We start from the raw sequence: 18,011 nt of genomic DNA, 5'->3' as shown, positions 1-18,011 counted from the left end.
GTAACTGAATAATGAAGTTGGAATTGAAAATCAATGTAATATTCCCCAATGCACCTTCATGGAACATGTGGCTCAGAAAAACGGTGCTCGGTAGATTACTAGGTAAGCAACACACTGGTTTTATATCAGACTAATCTTTGATCTGGCATATAGTTTGTAATGCAGTTTTCTGAATGATTAAGAGGCCATGTGTCTGCAGTGTTTTAAATAACATTCCCTTAAGCCTGTCAGAAAGGTACACATTTTAAAGCAAAACAGTTTCCCAAGGACTCCAAGCAAAGTTGCAAATTACTAAAGCGAATCTTTAGTTGTTTTTCTTACTACACTGCACCTCTTTCATTGTTTTGTGGTACTCCAGGTTTTAAGTTCTGTTTCTATGTATAATGGTAATACTCTTATAAGGAGTTTATTAATTTTTTATTAAAACAGTTAACCCTGTAAATAACTCATGAATAGAAACTGTAGTATTAGTAACTCCCCCTAACCCTTAAAAGAAGTATGCACCTTACCTTTACTTCTATAGCAGTCTTGGAAATGTATGGCAGAGTTATGTGAGAGGAGCTGGAACAAACAGTAACAACTTAACCCATAATGACAATGGGAAAATTGCCATTTATCTTAGGTGTTCAAAACAAATTAACACACAGTGTATTACCAATAATTAAGCAAAAACCCTTTTATACTAAGTATTTATTTGTACGCTGCTGCCAGTGTATATAAAATAATCATCCTTGTGAAATAGAAATTCATGAAAATTCAGAGAGGTAGATGTTAAGGACTGACAAAAGCAGAAGTTTGTATAGTGTGGCACGTGTTACAGGAATAAGCTTTTTGTACAGACTTCAAATTTAGCTCTCTTGAAATATTCACTCGTTCATGAAAAGTGGTTTAGAACACCTGAAATGGAAAAAAAGGTGAATTAGGGTAAAGTGTCAAAGAAAATTGTTTTTTTTCCTGAACAGTAGTACATTTTGTATTACTTTTACAGCATTCATCTAAATGGCAGTTTATAAAGTACTTCAAGCAGACATATCACAGAATTTCTAGAAAAAAATGAAAAACAGGATGGGAAATGACTATAATGTAACTTAATTTCAGTGCCACTCTAAAGTACATGTCATTTATGGTTTTTAAATAAAGACTTAAAGATTAACCTACCAAGATCATTTCCAGAATACAGTCTGATCTTAATTTTTAAAAAGATTAATACAAACATCTGTTAACATTGAGAAAAATATGAACACCACAACAAAATAAGCATTAGCATTGCAGAGAGTAGTCTGGTAATATCTAGTAAGGTAGAAGATTCAATCACACTTCCATTTAGCTAGATAAATCTATACACAAAGGGGGAGATGTGTACATTGATAGGCACTATACTGATGTTTTAACAGCAAAGAACTGGAAGTAGCCTAAATGCAACTCAACAGGGTAGTAGATAAAAAGATATATATATAGCCATTAAAATGACTAAACAATCTACATGGGGGAGATAAACTAAGAAATGTGTGTTGTAGAAAGTAAAAACATGAGTACAGCAAATTTAAGATGCTATCTATGTGGAAAGGTAGGAAAAGTATATCTTTTACTAAACTCTTTAAAGATGGGTTTAATCATGTGTATTTATTGAACAAATCAATCCTGGATAAAGAAAAGAAAACTAGGTTTAGGGACAAAGGTTGGGGAGGTGAGGAAAATTATTTAATTCAGGATGGTAGATACAAGGTCCACTTTTATACTTAAAAGGTTAAGATATTCTATAAGAAAACTGTGCAGTCAGTGCAAATCATTGGGTTGGCCCAGAACATCATTTGATTTTTTTCCCCTAAGATGGCTCTAGTAGCACTTAGTTGTCTTTAAGTTAGATTGTAGTGTGTGACAGCTGTCATATCAGCATGCATTAGAAAAAAAATCAGAACTGGTGAATTTTTATGTAGCCATTTTAATATTGAAGATGAAAAAATATGCAACATTTTCAGCATATTGTGCTTTATTTCAAGAAAGGTTAAAGATACAACTGACATGCAAAAAAAGATTCGTGCAGTGTATGGAGAAGGTGCTCTGATCAAACCTGTCACAAGTGGTTTACAAAGATCTGTGCTGTAGGTTTCTCACTGGATGATGCTCCATGGCTGGGTAGACCCGTTGAAATAGATAGTGATCAAATCAAGACATTAACTGAGAACCATCAATGTTATACAATGAGGGAGATAGCCAACAGACTAAAAATATCTAAATCAATAAAGTTATTGGTGAAAATGAAAAATGTTTTATTTTATGAAAAAATCCATACAGATGTTTTTGGCCAACCCAATAAAGAAAAATGAGGGGGTGGGGGAGGCAGAAAAATAGTAGCAAGTAGGCTGGCAAGGGACCAGCATCAAGCTCCTGGTGGAATACCAAAGTTTCACTAGTTTAAGACTAGTGTTAATAAAATTTAAATGTCAAAACATCCCTTTTAGTGTAGCCTCAAATTTGGGAACTTCAATATTCAATCAAGTTTAATTAAGTTACAGTACAACCACTGAATATCTCATTTACAAATAATATTTAATGAAATAAGAAAATACATAAGTTTTTAAAAAGCAGAATGCAAACCTACATACTATAATCCTTGTTTTCTTTTAAATCCTCACCCAAGGATATGGTTATTGATTTCAGAGGGAGAGGAAGGGAGAAAAAAGAAACATCCAGTGTGAGAAACATCCATCAGTTGCCTCTTGTATGCACCCTGAACCTGACCCGGGGGGGGGGGGAGTCGAACCTGCAACCTAAAAGTATACTGAACGATGTTCCACCCAACTAAGCCACCCAGCCAGGGCAATCCTCATTTTTTTTTTAATTCTTTTAAATGGAAATATTTGCTAGCAATGGTTATTTCTAGGAATATTGACATGGTAATTTGTCATTTTCCGTATACTGGCTATTGATAAATGTGCTAGTTTTTTTTTTTTTAAATTATAAAAACCATATATTTTTAAAAGCTATAAGCATAGATTCACCTGTAGATTCTTTGTACCCATGCCACTACCACTCATTGTGTGCCTAGGACTACCAGCACTAGCATAACTTGGGAGCTTCTAAAAAATGTTGATTTAGGGCCTCACTCCAGACCACTGATTTAGAATTTCCATTTTAATAAGGTGATTTGTAGATATATCAAATTTGAGAAGAAATGCTTTCACATTAGAATACTTTTTAACTGGCCAAAAGTGTCTCAAATCTTAATATCCACAAATACTGCCAGGATTAATAACCACTACTTTACTTTGAAACCAGGGTTATTATCCCAACCATATTTAAACACTTATCTGTAGACTGCTGTGAAATATAGATTATTAATAGCCAGTTAAGAGCCAGGCTTCTTAACAGTACTTTATAGCAAATAAAAATAAGCCATTTTGTAAAGTGAATAAAACTGAACAGAAGTTGCAAAAGGATCTTCATATACCATAAAAATATGTAATTTTCAAAAACTGCCATGAAGAATTAATACTGCCAGAAACAAGGAACTATTAAATAGGAATGAGATAGACTTAAACACAATTACTTTTGTATGGAAACCTGTTATTCAAAGGTGTCCCCCCAACCGCTCCCTGTTTCAAAAATCTTAACCTACTTAACCAATCATTGCATTTACTGGAAACATGTTGCACTTACACAAGCTTCCTGGACACTCCCAAGTCTACAAAGTAATTAGGGAGGGCACAACTATGTAACATTGGTATTTTTAGGAAGCAGCTTCCTGGACTTTGAGGAGTCAGAATGTTTGTAGAGGGTGTGTGCCATACTCTTTTTTTTTTTTTTTAAAGCACTGTTAGTTTAAGGTTGCTTTTCATAGGTCAATACTAGTGAGTACACACCCTGACTAACTACAAAGGTTTATTAAAAGCACCCTTTAAAATTATCTGGAGCATGTGTTAGTCACATCTGTTTTGGACTAGTATGTTTTTGCACACACAGACATTTGATCTGGAAGGCACACATTAAAATTTAGAAATCAGCTTATCCAACTGTCCCGTTTTCTCTTGTATTCACAAATCCCCATTTTTTGCTATGTTGCCCCATAGCTTAATTCTATTAAAACAAAAGCATCAGAATCAATCCAAATCAATTGGTTATACTTTAAAAGTAATCCCTATAAACAATGCAGATTTTTAAAAACTTTGTTACATACACAAAAATTAGTATCTAGGGGCCTCCAAATATAACATTAGGCTATACTTTAAGAATTGTCACTTCTTATAGCAGTGTACTTTTCTACTCCCTCTTCTATACTCTTTATTAAATCATCTAATTAACCCTCTTTATGATAAAATTAGTCTTCGTGACTACTAAATCAGTAAATTTCATCAATCTTCACAAAGCGAGACATGAAATGCAGTGCCAAACGGCACAGAAATGGCAAAAAAAAGACAACTAGTTATTCCCGCTCTGTGTGGGGTTTGTTGTTTTACTTACCTTTAAAGATTCATTTCACTACAAAAAGGAACAGACTTTCTGGGGTCTGAAGGGGTTGGTACTCGAAGATACTCCAGTCAGCAAGGGGTCATGTTGAGCATTCTGCAGACAGAACTGTTTCAAATCTGCAGCTGCCTGGGAAACCTATACATAACAAAGGGGGAAAAGAGTAGAAGGTGATAATGTTTTAAGGAAATTTTCTCAAATCTTTCAAAATATCTGTAATAAACATTTCTCTTAACTCAAAAAAAGCTAATTGAAGTTTACTACTGAGCTCTTAAAGCACTGAATGTAAATAAAACTATAGTTTGCTTTCTTTTGCTTATTAGAAGCATCAAATGATTCAGTACAAACAGTACAATTCTGTTTAGCTGCAAAGTACACCACATTTTGCTAGTTTATTAATAAGCAGGCTGTTCAAGTGCAACCCTGCGGGTAAGCAACATCTTGCTTTTTATTAAAAGCAGTACATACGATAGGTAAAGCAAAAAGCGTTAAAATTCTAGCAATCTATTACTTCACCTTGAAAGCATTATTACTAGAAAAATGCTACTACTGTGAATGAACACAGCATTCTAAATCTAAACCATTCAGCTGGGGTGGGGAGGGGAGTGGCAGGGGAAATGCAGACAACTGTACTTGAATAACAATAAAATAATTTAAAAATAAATAAATCTAAACTATTCAGCCCATTGTTTTGGCATTATGTATCATCAGCTGTTTAATGTTACTAGAAAGGGACAGCTTTCTCCCCAGTGTCAGATGACTGAAAAGCTAATAGCAAATTTCAGTTAATTTTAACAATCTGAACAGCCTGCCTTTAAGAAACTGTTATTTGCCTTAACTGTGATTTAATAATTTTGCTATATATATGAAACACCACTGAAACAGGTCTTAAGGAACTTCATTGGCTTTACAGTATACTGTATCATTTAAATGCCTACTATCTGTATATATTCTGGTAAGATGATGCCAGGTATAAAAACAGTGAACTGAATGGTTCAGGTGTGGTACATGGATGCCTAAAAGATTCCCCAAATGATTAAAATATCCTAAGTGTAGAACTGAAGTTCAGGAAGATGGGAAAAATAATCATTTATTCTCAGTTTTAACTATCTTCAAGTAGGGTGAGAGCAGTTAGGTGTCCAGTCCAGCTGAGGTATTTGGCCTTTGAAAAGGAAGTTAAGAGCATCACAGATGGTCTCTACACCAAGACAGCCGGCAGACTACTGCTATACCCCAGATATTAACCTGATAAAAGAGGAAATGAATAAAAGAGGATCCATCACTCTGACAGGAATCTAAACTCTGCTCTCCGAATCTATTTGTATGTTTGACTTATACAACAGTCCAGGTAATGAGTTCCACAAGTTTATTTAGTAATTGTATAAAGTAGTTTTCAAATACCTGGTACCAAGTACTATGCTAAATGCCCACTCCGCTCCCTCCAAAAAGAAGGTAGGTATAAAGCTAAGTGGTATCATTTTTCACAATCTCACAACTTGATTTAATTCACATTAATCAGCAGTAAAAATACAGTAAAGTACCTTAATTTTCTGCCTGAAGTGCAGTAAGATCCAACTTAACTGACTTTCACAAATATACTCCTAGGCTCTGAGAATATGTAAAAGCCCCTGCTGTTACGGAGCTGACAATTAAGAGAGAAAGACAAACAAGATGCTCTAAAGTGATTTGTTAGAACGTGATCTACAGGAAGTTGTCTCTGAGAAGGTGACATTTCAACTGATCTTAGTGCCCAGAAATCCAGCCAAGTAACCATCAACATGAAACTAGTCATTGAGAATTCCCATGGAGTGGGGAAAACTGAGACAAAAGTTCTGAAACTCAACAAGCTGCTAGTCCCTAAGACACTGTTATAATAACCATCCAGGAGGCGAAAACCTTATAATCTTGCGTAATTATTAGTGCCCTCTTTCTATCTCAAAAGTGTCCTGGAATGGCAACTAACTGTATGGCCACCCTTCCTTATGGGAGAATTTATTAAGCATTTGTGACAATTTCTATCAACTGTATTCAAAGGTTTAAACAGGTAACTTGTGATAGCTTAAAAATATCACACACACACACACAGCATTACCCCATGGTCAGGGCTAAAAACGATGCACAAAATGAACTAACCACATTCTGCAACTCCTCTAAAGAAAAGCTCATTTCAACTCCCAAGGTGGAATGTGCCCCTCCTCCCCCAGCCCTAGCATCAGACAAATTGGGAACTCTAAAAACCAAGTCACTTGTGGTGGCTTTAATGATCCCGACCAAAAGCCTCCTACAGAATTAATTACAGGATATAGGCATCATGCTGAGGAGTTATTGGAAGGGCTAAGGTTTTCATAACAAAGCCCTGGAGTACTTCACCTCATTTTCTTTGGAGATGAGAGCTAAGTACCCCTACTTAAATTAACACAGCTTTGTTTAATCAGCATTTTTTCCCTTCCAGGGCTGATAAAGGCACACCTGAATGATAATGTAATGGTCGGTTAAGAACTGTATGTCAGACTTCAAAGTTAAATCCAACCAAGACTGACCATAAATCCTAGAGGATAAGGCATGTGAGTAGAGAAATGAATTCCAACAGCAATGGGGTCCACAGAACTTACAGGACAGGGAGGGGAATCCCACACCAAGACTGATGGGAATTTCCCTGTCCTCCTGAGATCCCTGACATGTCTACTTAAGGAAGTAAATGAGATACCATCTTAGTCTACAAACCATTTCTGGGAGAAGTCAAGAGAAGCCTGATGAGCAAAGAATCAAATCATCTTGGAAAATGGCTGCTGCTTTCAACAGAATAAATGATTTATATTCTACTCTCGTTTCTTTTTTTTTTTCGTTTCTTTTTTTCAATTACAAGTAGTTTCACATGTAAGCTGACCTGTACCAGAACGAAGCCAATCCACTTGGAATATTTTTAAAAAGCAGAAGAAACTTGAACTAGCACTTCAATGTCAGGTTGTCACATCAACACACTCGAAAGGCTTTTCCCCCAAAGTACATTAACAAAAGACAAGGTCAGTGCTAACCAGACACCCAAATAAGCAAAACTAGTCCACACTAATCACTTTTGGGGTATGCGGACCTGTAGATATCCCCAAGGTCAGGTCACAGCAAACTCTGCCAAATAGGTATGAATTGCACGCTTTGTATGAGGCTGGTTCTACAGGGCACCAGCGGGCCCTTATACACTGGGAAGGTTTCAAAAACAAACATGCTTCTTTAATCTACAGTTCCAGTTATGCAAGAATTCGTTCTCAAGTATGTGTTCGTTGGGCGAAAGGAAAAAATCTACTACTAAAGGGAGTAGTTTGACACGAATACCAAAAAAAAAAAAACCAAAAAAAAAACCACACCGTCTATTTCCAATCAAAAGTACGATAAAACCCTGTCGGGTGACGAGAGACGGTGGGAGCTGGTAGAGAGGGACGGGAAGGGTGCGGACCGCGCGCGGGGCAGCGGCTGGCTGGGCTGGCCGGGCTGGCCGAGGAGTCGCGGCGGAGGGAGGGAGGGAGAGGGAAGGAAGGTCGGAATGCGGAAAGCCGCAGTCCAGGCCAGCGGCCGGCCGCTTTGGAAAGTTCTGGGGCGGAAAGGAGCACTACCCTACCTCCAAACCCCAGCGAGGTCCCACGCGACTCAGTCTCTAAAAGTCGGCCGACGCCCGCGCTGGCGGACATCTCCCCAGGGGAAGAGAGTTCCGCCCGCCTCAGCCAGTTCAGCCGCCGATTCTCACCCCCCACCGCCGCCGCCTTCCCCTCTCCCTCGGCCGCCCGCCCCCGCACACCTTCACGCGGTTGAGCCCGGCCTCCAGCCGGAGCTGTTGAACCACCTTCTTCATAGCGGTGACACTGGAGGAACCAGACATGGCGCACACAAGCAGGGCCGATTCGTTGGTAGTGGGTCCACTGGGCCAGACGGCGGGGGAGCGAGACCAGGGGCGGGGCTCGGAACTTTGTCTCTTAAGTTTCCGGTTCTTCGCGCCGCGGCTCCACCCTCGGCGCGCATGCGCGTCCTCTGCAGGAGCAGTTTCAGCTGCTCACCAGCCGCTGGACGCCAGCCGGAGGGTGGCGAAGAGGGGAGCGGGAGCGGGCGGAGCGGGTGGTGGGCGTGGCAGCTGCGAGGGGCGAGTGCAGACGAGTGCAGACTAGGGCAGACGAGCCCAGCCTCTTCACTCTCTCCCGGGAGGCCGATTTGGGAGAAGTAAGGGGAGTCCCTGGCCGCGGACACGCCAGAGGGACTCTGAGGAGGACTGGTGAGTGAAAGTCAGACGCTTGAGGGAGTTCTGGAAAAGGCCTCGTGGCGAGTTGACCGAGAGGTTCCAGTTTTCCTGACGGAGTCGGCGGCTGAGGTTGAGGGACGGTGAGAACCCGGCCGAGGCGTGGGAGCTAGAAGTAACCGGCATGTCACTGGGAGTCCATCTCCACGGAGACGCGTCTGTGAGAGAGCCAGGTTTGCCCCGTGGGCGACCCATCCCGCAGCCCGCTTCCTCCCGGTCGGAGCCCGAACTCCGAAAGAGGGCCCGGAGGTCGCCGGAACCCACCGAGGGGAGCGCCCGGTGGCGGGGAGCAGGGGCGCTGGTTACCTAGAGAGAAGGGGTCTGCTCAGGGTGTGGCTTCTGTTGCCTCTTACCTCTCGGTTTTCTGGAAGCGGTTGTGAAAAAGCCAGGGTGCTGGTGCCTGATCACCCATGTCTTCTCTTGTTACCTATTTCATTTGGGGGGCTAGTGCTGGTTTTACTTTAAAAAATAGAACTAATTTTTTTGTGTATGTTTCGGGAAAGTTTGTTCATTTGTATTCCAGCTGTCACTTAACTACCTGCTGCTTGACATTGATCTCCAAGGGCGTTTTCTGAAGAGCTAGTATCTGATCAAGCAAAATAGGCCTTTGCACCCACGGGAAAGTTATGTTTTGTCGCAGCATTTACGACAAGTGTTTCCTATTCTGTTGGGACAGCCCATCAACGAATATACTGATGATTTCTGTGAATGTGAATAATTTCATTATTGATGCATTTCAATTTTTTGATAATGAAAAATTCTGTATATAATTGCTGTATGTCACCCAGCATATTTATTGAACAATGTAAACCATTTCACACAAAAATGTACTTTAGCATTGTACTTAATTCATACAACGAATGTAATGATTAGTGATAGAAACCAAGGTTTGAATTCTGGCTCTATTTGCCCTTGGCCTCCCTGGGCAAGCTACCTAAACTTGGCTGAGACTCTTGTTTTCTCATTTTAAAATGAAATAATAAAACTTATTTCGCAGAATTGTTTTTGAGAATGAAATGAAATTGTGTATGTAAAGAATATGTCACAATATCTTGATAATTGTCACTTCTCCCTCTTCCCCAGCAGCATTTTAAATTATTTCACTTTGGGTGACTTGTTTGCTAATATCATTCATGCTTTACAGACTTAGAAGATTACAAATAAATACGTTTACTCAAAGAATGTTTAATTTCATTTCCCAGTAATTGTAGAATACGCCTCTAAATTCTAAGAACTGTGAAATGTTAGTACTAGAAGAGATAGGAGAAAATACATAGTGCAATTTCCTCTTCTATGAGGAAGAGTGTTGAGGAATAAGCAAAGCCTGTGTTGTTTTAAGCTTAAATATCTACAGAAAAAGTTTTGTAGGTTTTTTTAAGAAATACAGTACATATCAACCACAGTGTTTGGATTACTCTCTCAGGTTAAGATATATAAATTTGTGCAGTGTCCATCTATAAAGGATTCAATTTAGGATAGGAAAGAAGAAAAATGAGTTCATTAAATTCAGTTACATCTGAAGTGATTAGCAATAAATACAGTTTATGAACTATCAATATCTCCTAAACAGGCCATGGTTTTTGACCCAGCACAGTGATTGAAAACAAAGACCTTCAAGAAAATTCTTGTAACAATGAGTGGCAAGAAAAACACAACCAAGAAATCTGTCATTTTGTTTTGTTTTGTCAGCAGAGCATAATTAATTTAAATTTACCGGAAACCTTTGCCTTATTTAATTAGTACCCTAAGTTCTTTAGTTTATTGGGCCTAGATTCAGTATTTGGATAAATACAATACTTTTAAGTTTCAAGTGACTTGATTTATAGTTAAAAGCTAAAGCTCAACATCCATCCATCTCTCTCTCTCTCTCTCTCTCTCAAAGTTGAATCTCTTTCTAAGGGGAAAGTCAGAATTCTGACTTCTTTCTCAAAGAGTGACTTTATATTTCTTCGTTTCTGTAGTCACCAGGCAGATTAGGGTGTGGAGAGTATGGGGGATGTGCCCACTGTTATTAAGCTAGTTTGTGATATAGAAAAGACTAGAACTTAGATCCGATTTTTATCCCATTATATGTCAATAACATACTTGTTTTCATGAAGCTGCTCATATATCAAAGCAGTAATTAGTTTTTCTTGGATATGGAACTATAATGAAATTTAGTTAGAAGAAACAACAAAGACGTAATTTAGGAACCCAGTATAAGCATAAGACTTTATTGTGTGTTTAAATCAATATCTATGGATGGGTGGAGATATCATTAAATACCCTTTAATTTTAAAATATACATTTTTCTATTACTTTTTTCTCTTACTTCAATCTTACACTTCACCTCAGTAGTTATAATTCTGGTCCAAAAAATGACAGAAACAACTTTTTAAAGATTTTATTTATTTATTTTTAGAGAGAGGGGAACAGAGGGGAAAAGGGGAACATTGATCAGTTGCCTCTGGTTTGCACCCTTACTGGGGACTAAACCCACAACCCAGGCATGTGCTCAGTGAATTTTCACTTTGAGGGATGATGTCCAACCAACTGAACCACACCAGTCAGAGCAGAATGTCAGAAACAATTTATCTCTGTGCTTTGTCCCTTTTTGGAAGGTTTCCCAGAAGATACATGCAGAAGTGAAAGCAACCTTTCTTTTCATCACAACATGTGCGTAGTTCAGAAACTCTGTTTTTCCACAGGAAAGAGTTATTAATGCCATTGGAGTTCTTGGGTTCCCCAAAATGGAAATCAAGAGGAAACCCCAGATGAATTTCCAGAAATTAAGCCTAAGCAGAAACATGAGGAAGGCAGTACAAAGGAAAGTTCTCTTAACTGGCTCAGGGGCTGGCTTAGCTTGGCTGCTTTTATAAGCTGGGGACAAAGTGGGCTTTTTGGAAAAGTAGGCTTGCCAAACTTTTCATTAGGGCTGTGTGACTTCCTTTTTTCATTGCAGTTGCCTGATTGTTATGTTCACCCCTGCCCTGTGGGGGCAAGATGGTACACTGCTCATTTGACCCTGTGTTGTGGTCACATCTTGATCCACTGCACTTACGGGCCAGTAGCTTAAGCAGGCAGTTAAGAGGAGGTAAAATCAACTACCTCTGAGAGTTTTTGAGCAGGTAGTAGAGAGAGAGGTGTTGACGTTTTTGTGGTCAGCTTATCCTGAGCTCCTTCTGGTGACCTATTTCTGACTTGGCTTCCTGACCACCCAGTATTTTCCACTCCTGGCCCCAAGTCCCCGTGCTGTCACAGAATGAGATTGGGGGCACAGGGAGGGGATGTATTTTTTCTGTCTCTTACAAAGCCATACTGTACTTTCCATATTGACTGGTACTGACAGTGAGAAAAAAATGAAATAAGGTTTGATTTTCTATGTTCCACTCTAAATATGTTCTAGGCTCAATTATTTCATTCATTTCAATCTTGAACTCTCTATTTTTGGAATATAAGCTTTGAGATATCCTGTAAGCAGGCATTCAAATACCACTTACCAAGAGAGACATTGTAATATGCATCAGACATCAAGTTTTATTCTCGGCAAGAAGGTTTCTCTGTCTCTTTAAAAACTAATAAATATTACCCTGGCTGGTATGGCTCAATGGATTGAGTGATGGCCTTCGAACCAAAGAGTCGCGGGTTAGATTCCCAGTCAGGGCACATGCCTGGGTTGCAGGCCAGGTCCCCAGTAGGGCAAATGTGAGAGGCAACCACACAGTGATGTTTCTCTCCCTTTCTCCCTCTCCACCTCTCTCTCTAAAAATAAATAAGTAAAATGTTTTAAAAAAACTAATAAATACTTTTTTAACAGTGGAAATTTGTGTAGATATTCTGTTTTATGATTAAGAAAATTACATTTGCTTAAAAGAGCTTGAAAGGATAGATGGATGAGCATACTCTATAATTCCTTTTCAAACATAGATTCTGGTTCTTTATCATTCTATTACTTTCTGGGAGACCCTTCTCCACCCTAAAATGCCCCTAATATATCCTGTTAATGTAAAAAAAAAGTTCAAATCTGTAGAGAATTTATATGAGTTTATTTGAACCAAATTGAGGATATATATACCAAGGAGCAAAATCTCAAATGTTCCCAAGAATGATTTCGCAGTATCTTTCATACATTTGAAACTAAAGAGGGAAGCTGAGGAAGATTATATGAAGGGGGGAACACGCAAGGCAGAAATAGGTAACGAATTAGTTAAGATTATTTGCTCTCTTTAGGGTGGTTATATCTTAAAAGGAGGGGTCTGAAAAGAAGCTTTTCAAGGCTATGATCTTCTAGATCAGAGATTTTCAATCTTTTTCATCTTGTGGCAAATATAAACTAATTACTAAAATTCTACAGTGCGCCAAAAAAGACATACTTTTTGCTGATACGGTAGGCAAAAGCAGGTCTGTCTGCCTGCTGCCGTGAAAGACAATACTCCAGAGGCAGGTTCTGATGTATAGTAAAGTGGTTAATTTTCAAGTGTCGGACACCTGGAAGATGGGGGACTTATGTCCCAAAGCCCATCTCCACATCTCAGTGGAGACAGATTTTCATAAGGAGAGAGAGAGAGGAGCAAACCAAAGAAATCAAGGAACAGGGTTGAAAAGTTCTCTATGTGCAGATTAGCATAGTTCTTTCTCATAAGGCAAGTGATGGTCAGGTGTGTATCATCCTGGGATAGTCAGCCTGGATTCATGTTATCCTGGCTTCATGTCATCCTGGTGTTTGTGGAAACTCGGTTCTTCTTCCTGACACAGTAATGAATTACAGACCAGTGAGACAAAAGTGGACAAGTAAGAGTTTTGTCCACAATCCTGAGAATATCCCAAATCAAGATGTGTGCCATTTTGTCTACACTAGGGTTTACATGGAAAACTAACTTTGTTCCTCTATTGGTCTTATAAGTCTAAGGACTATAAAATGGCTTAGGAATTCTGGACTTCCCTCAGGCACTTTAATCCATTTGCCTAGAACAGGTATTCCTTTAAATGGATTAGAGAATTTTTGAAGTATATTTTATTGTTATGCTATTACAGTTGTCCTACTTTTCCCCCTTTATTCCCCCCTGCCTTGCACCCCTCCTCCCACCAACATTAGCCCCCACCCTTTGTTCATGTCCATGGGCCATTCTTTGACTTCTCCATTTCCTATACTATCCTTAACCTCTCCATCTATTTTGTACCTACCAATTATGCTTCTTGTTCCTGTGCCTTTTCCCTCCTTCCCCCCACCCGCTTCCTGCTGATAACCCTCCATATGAATCCATTTCTGTGATTCTGTTCCTTTTCTAGTGGTTTGCTTAGGTTTTTCTTTTCCTCTTTTTAGGTTCTGTTGTTGATAGTCATGAGTTGGTTGTCATTTTAGTACTCAGTTTTGATTTTCATCTTTGTCTTAGATAGGTCCAAATAACATATATAGTAAGGGCTTCGTTATGAAAAACTTTAACTTTACCTTATCTGGGAGGCACATTATCTCCCCTTCCATTCTAAATGATATCTTTGCTGGATAGGATAATCTTGGATGTAGGTCCTTGACTTTCATGACTTTGGATACTTCTTACCAGCCCCTTCTTGCCTGTAAGGTTTCTTTTGAGAAGTCAGCTGATAGTATTCTGGGAACTCCTTTGTAGGTAACTGTGTCCTTTTCTCTAGCCGATTTTTAGATTCTCTCCTTATCTTTAATCTTAAGTAACTTAATTATGGTGTGTCTTTGTGTGTTCCTCCTTGGGTCCAACTTCTTTGGGACTCTCTGAGCTTCCTGGACTTGCATCATTCTGCAATTCCTTCACCAGACTGGGAAAGTTTTTCCTTCATTATTTTTTCAAATAAGCTTTCAGTTTATTGCCTTTCCTCTTTTCCTTCTGGCACCCCTATGATTCAGATGTTGGAATGTTTAAAGTTGTCTTGGAGGTTCCTAAGCCTCTCCTCATTTTTTTGAATTCTTGTATCTTCATTCTGTTTCTGTTGAATGTTTATTTCTTCCTTCTGTTCCAAATCATTGATTCGAGGCCATTTACTTCCTGTCATTGTTGGTTACCTGCCTTTACTTCATCCTATATTTTGCGTTCATACTCAGTCATTTCTGTGAGCATCCTGATTACTACTGTTTTGAACTCAACATCTGATGGGTTGTCTATCTCTGCTTCACTTATTTCTTTTTCTGGAGTTTTGATGTGTTCTTTTATTTGGGCCATATTTTTTTGTCTCAGTGCACCTATTACATTATAAGGGGCAGAGCCTTAGGTATTCGCCAGAGCAGGGTAACCCACTTCACTTCATTGTGGTGCTGTATGTGGGGGAGGGTCAGAGAGGGAACAATGACATTTGCTCAACTCTCATCCCACTTTCAGTCACTTCTCCTACTACTCACAAGTGAATTGGGTTCTTCTGGTGCTGATTACCAGGTGGGTGGGTTTGTATCTATTCTAGGACCCAGTGGGTCCCTCCAACAGACTTTCCTGTGAGACTGGGAGTTTCTCCCACTGCCACAACCCCCACAAGTTTTTACAGCCGGAGATTTTGAGGTTTTATTTCCCTGTGCTGGAACCCTGGGTTGTGTGGTCTGTCTTATTCTCCAGTTGTTCCTCCCAGTTTATCCACACATGAATATCGGACCAGTTTGCCGATATTGCCCACTGCTGCCTCACCCAGCCTGTCTGCCAGGTGCCACCTTGCAATGTGCCGCTTTCTCTGCCCCTCTCTGCCCCTCCTACTAGTCTGGATGAATGTTTCTTCTTTAACTCCTTGGTTGTTGGACTTCCATACAATTCAATTTTCTGGCAGTTCAGGATTTTTTGTTTGTTTTTTAATTTTTTGTTTTCCTTCTTTTGGTTTGCAAGGAAGCAAAGTGCATTTACTTACACCTCCATCTTGCCTGGAAGTCAGATTAGAGAATTTTATTTACAGGTTAACCATGAATGAGGTAGAATTTTCAAGACCTACATGTAACCTGAATTTATCCCGAACAGATTGACAGCATGCCTTGGTGATTTAAGAATGAGGAATTACGCTGCAGAGCTGTTCCACAGCCATGCTATTTTCACAGCTGCACTGTAGCACTATAGAGCTATTTGCACTGAATAAAGTTTCCTTCTACACCACCGCTCTCCCTCAAAAAAAGAACCAGGAATTATGTCAAGAATATTCGAGCTGCAAAGGTCTTGACCACTTTCTTTACAGACTTGGAAACTGAGGCTTAGAATGAATGTAGCTGTGCAGAAACTTCATTTCTTTACTATGACTTTATCTCCTTTTCTCTTGATTCCCGCTGACCTCATCCGGTCTAATAGTACCATGACTTACTTACCCCCCACCTTCCTTACCACTTCTTTAATATTTAAGCCCTTAGGATATCAGATTCTGGTCAGCACCAAAATGTCTTGAGAATAAGCTTCAAGCATGTTGACCACAAGAAAAGAGTTTCAGTTAAACTACAGATAATATCTTGACCTCAGCTGTGTTTCAGCCCCAGGCCTATGAAAGCACAAAGACCCAATTGGCCACACCCTCATGAAGCCAGGCAGAACGATGCCATGGCTGACATCAGGACCTGATATAATGATCTAATACTCTGTACCCTGACCCCAAATAATCAATCAACTGTGGGGGAGCTCACTATCCCACCCCCCCTTAATCACCATGGTTAATCATTTTTCCCGTATACAATCTGTTCCTGTGTTGGCCATCAGGGAACCAGGTCTTAGAACAATATCTCACCTGTGACTCTTGGTTTGGTGCATTTCCTTAAATCAATCTTTAATTTTTTTGCTGCAAACTCCTGTTCCCATCTTATGATGCTTTGATGTACACAGGCAAATGAATCCCTCTAGTCCGATAACATGAATGAATGGCCTTATAGATTACATAGGACTTGAAACCTACTTCTCTGACTCTCAGTCAGTTTAACTACTTTTTATGAGATTCTGTATTGTTATGTTTAAATGTAGCCCATTTTGGGTTTCTAATTCTAGTATTTATTTAGAATTTTCTAAAATCCCTTGAACATTTCTTTGTATGCCCCATTATCAAATCAGACAAGAAATAAAAGTCACCAGAATCTTTATTTCTAGGCACTGAACCGAGAATGAGAAATTCTTAAGCATCCCTAAAGATTCCACCAAAAAACTTCTAGAACTGATAAATGAATTCACTAAAGTAGCAGGATATAAAATATCCAGAAATCAATTGCATATTTATACACTAATAAAGAACTATCAGAAAGGGAAACTAAGAAACAATCCCATTTATAATTGCATAAAAATACCTAGTATTAAATTTAAGCAAGAATGTGAAAGAAATGTACTCATAAAATTATAAGACACTGAAGAAAGAAACTGAAGAAGAGCCAATAACCCCAACCTCAACTCCCTTAATCACTGAGATTAACATTTGAAGAAGGTACAAATAAGTGGAAACATTTACCATTTCATGGATATGATGAATTAACATTAAAATATTTGTACTACCCAAAACAATCTACAGATTCGATGCAATTCCTATCAAGACACCAGTGGTGTATTTCACAGAACTAAAACAAATATTCCAAGAATTTATATGGAACCACAAAAGACCCTGGATAGCCACAACTATCTTGAGGAAGAAGAATAAATCTGAGGACACATGCTACCTCATATGAGACTCTACTTCATGGCCATAGTAATCAAAACAGCATGTTACTGGGATAAGAACAGACATGTATATCAATGGAACAGAATAGAGAGCCCAGAAATAAACCCATTGGCCTTTATGGTCAACTGATATTTGATAAAGGAGGCAAAATATAATAGGTAAAGATAGTGTATTCGATAAATGGTGTTAGGAAAATTGGTCATATACATACAAAAGAAACGAAACTACACTACTTTCTTACACTATACACAAGAATAAATTCAAAATGGATTAAAGATTTAAATGTTAGACCCAAACCATAAAAATCCTAGATGAAAACATAGGTAGTAAAATCTCTGACATTTTTTGTAGCAATATTTTTTCTGATATATCACCTCGGGCAAGGGAAACAAACAAAATAAATAAACAAATGGGACTACAACAGTCCAAAAACTTTTGCTCAGCAGAGGAAACTATCAACAAAATGAACAGACAACCCACTGAATGGGAAACATATTCATCAATGATACATCTGATAAGTGGTTAATATCCAAATTTTATAAAGAACTCATACAACTCAACACACACACACACACAACCCAATTAAAAAATGAGCAAAGGACCTGGGCAGACGATTCTCCAATGAGTGTAGCAGATTCTGGCCCACAGAGTCTGCCTG

General features: G+C 39.0%; 1 protein-coding gene across 1 annotated transcript; it reads right to left on the bottom strand.

Moving 5' to 3' along the window:
* Positions 1-661: 661 nt before the first annotated feature.
* On the bottom strand, positions 662-8,448 carry GNG5 (G protein subunit gamma 5). The gene is made up of 3 exons (XM_037060968.1): positions 8,258-8,448; positions 4,462-4,605; positions 662-897 (listed from the first exon to the last, which is right to left on the bottom strand). The coding sequence occupies exons 1-2, from the start codon at positions 8,336-8,338 to the stop codon at positions 4,480-4,482; spliced, it is 207 nt and encodes a 68-aa protein (XP_036916863.1). The 5' UTR covers positions 8,339-8,448; the 3' UTR covers positions 662-897; positions 4,462-4,479.
* Positions 8,449-18,011: the final 9,563 nt, after the last annotated feature.

Source organism: Sturnira hondurensis, unplaced genomic scaffold (genome assembly GCF_014824575.4).
Source record: "Sturnira hondurensis isolate 20B ecotype Veracruz unplaced genomic scaffold, ASM1482457v3 Scaffold0013063, whole genome shotgun sequence".
In the NCBI taxonomy this organism is placed as follows: Eukaryota; Metazoa; Chordata; class Mammalia; order Chiroptera; family Phyllostomidae; genus Sturnira; species Sturnira hondurensis.
Note: the sequence above shows the minus strand (reverse complement) of the source record. Positions and strands in the feature narration are given on the sequence as shown.

Bases quoted from the DNA above. Each gene is read 5' to 3' on its own strand.
- GNG5 (XM_037060968.1), bottom strand. From the start codon at position 8,338: ATGTCTGGTTCCTCCAGTGTCACCGCTATGAAGAAGGTGGTTCAACAG. The intron at 4,606-8,257 runs GTGTGCGGGGGC...TGTTATGTATAG, and splicing joins CCGGGCTCAACCGCGTGAAG to GTTTCCCAGGCAGCTGCAGA.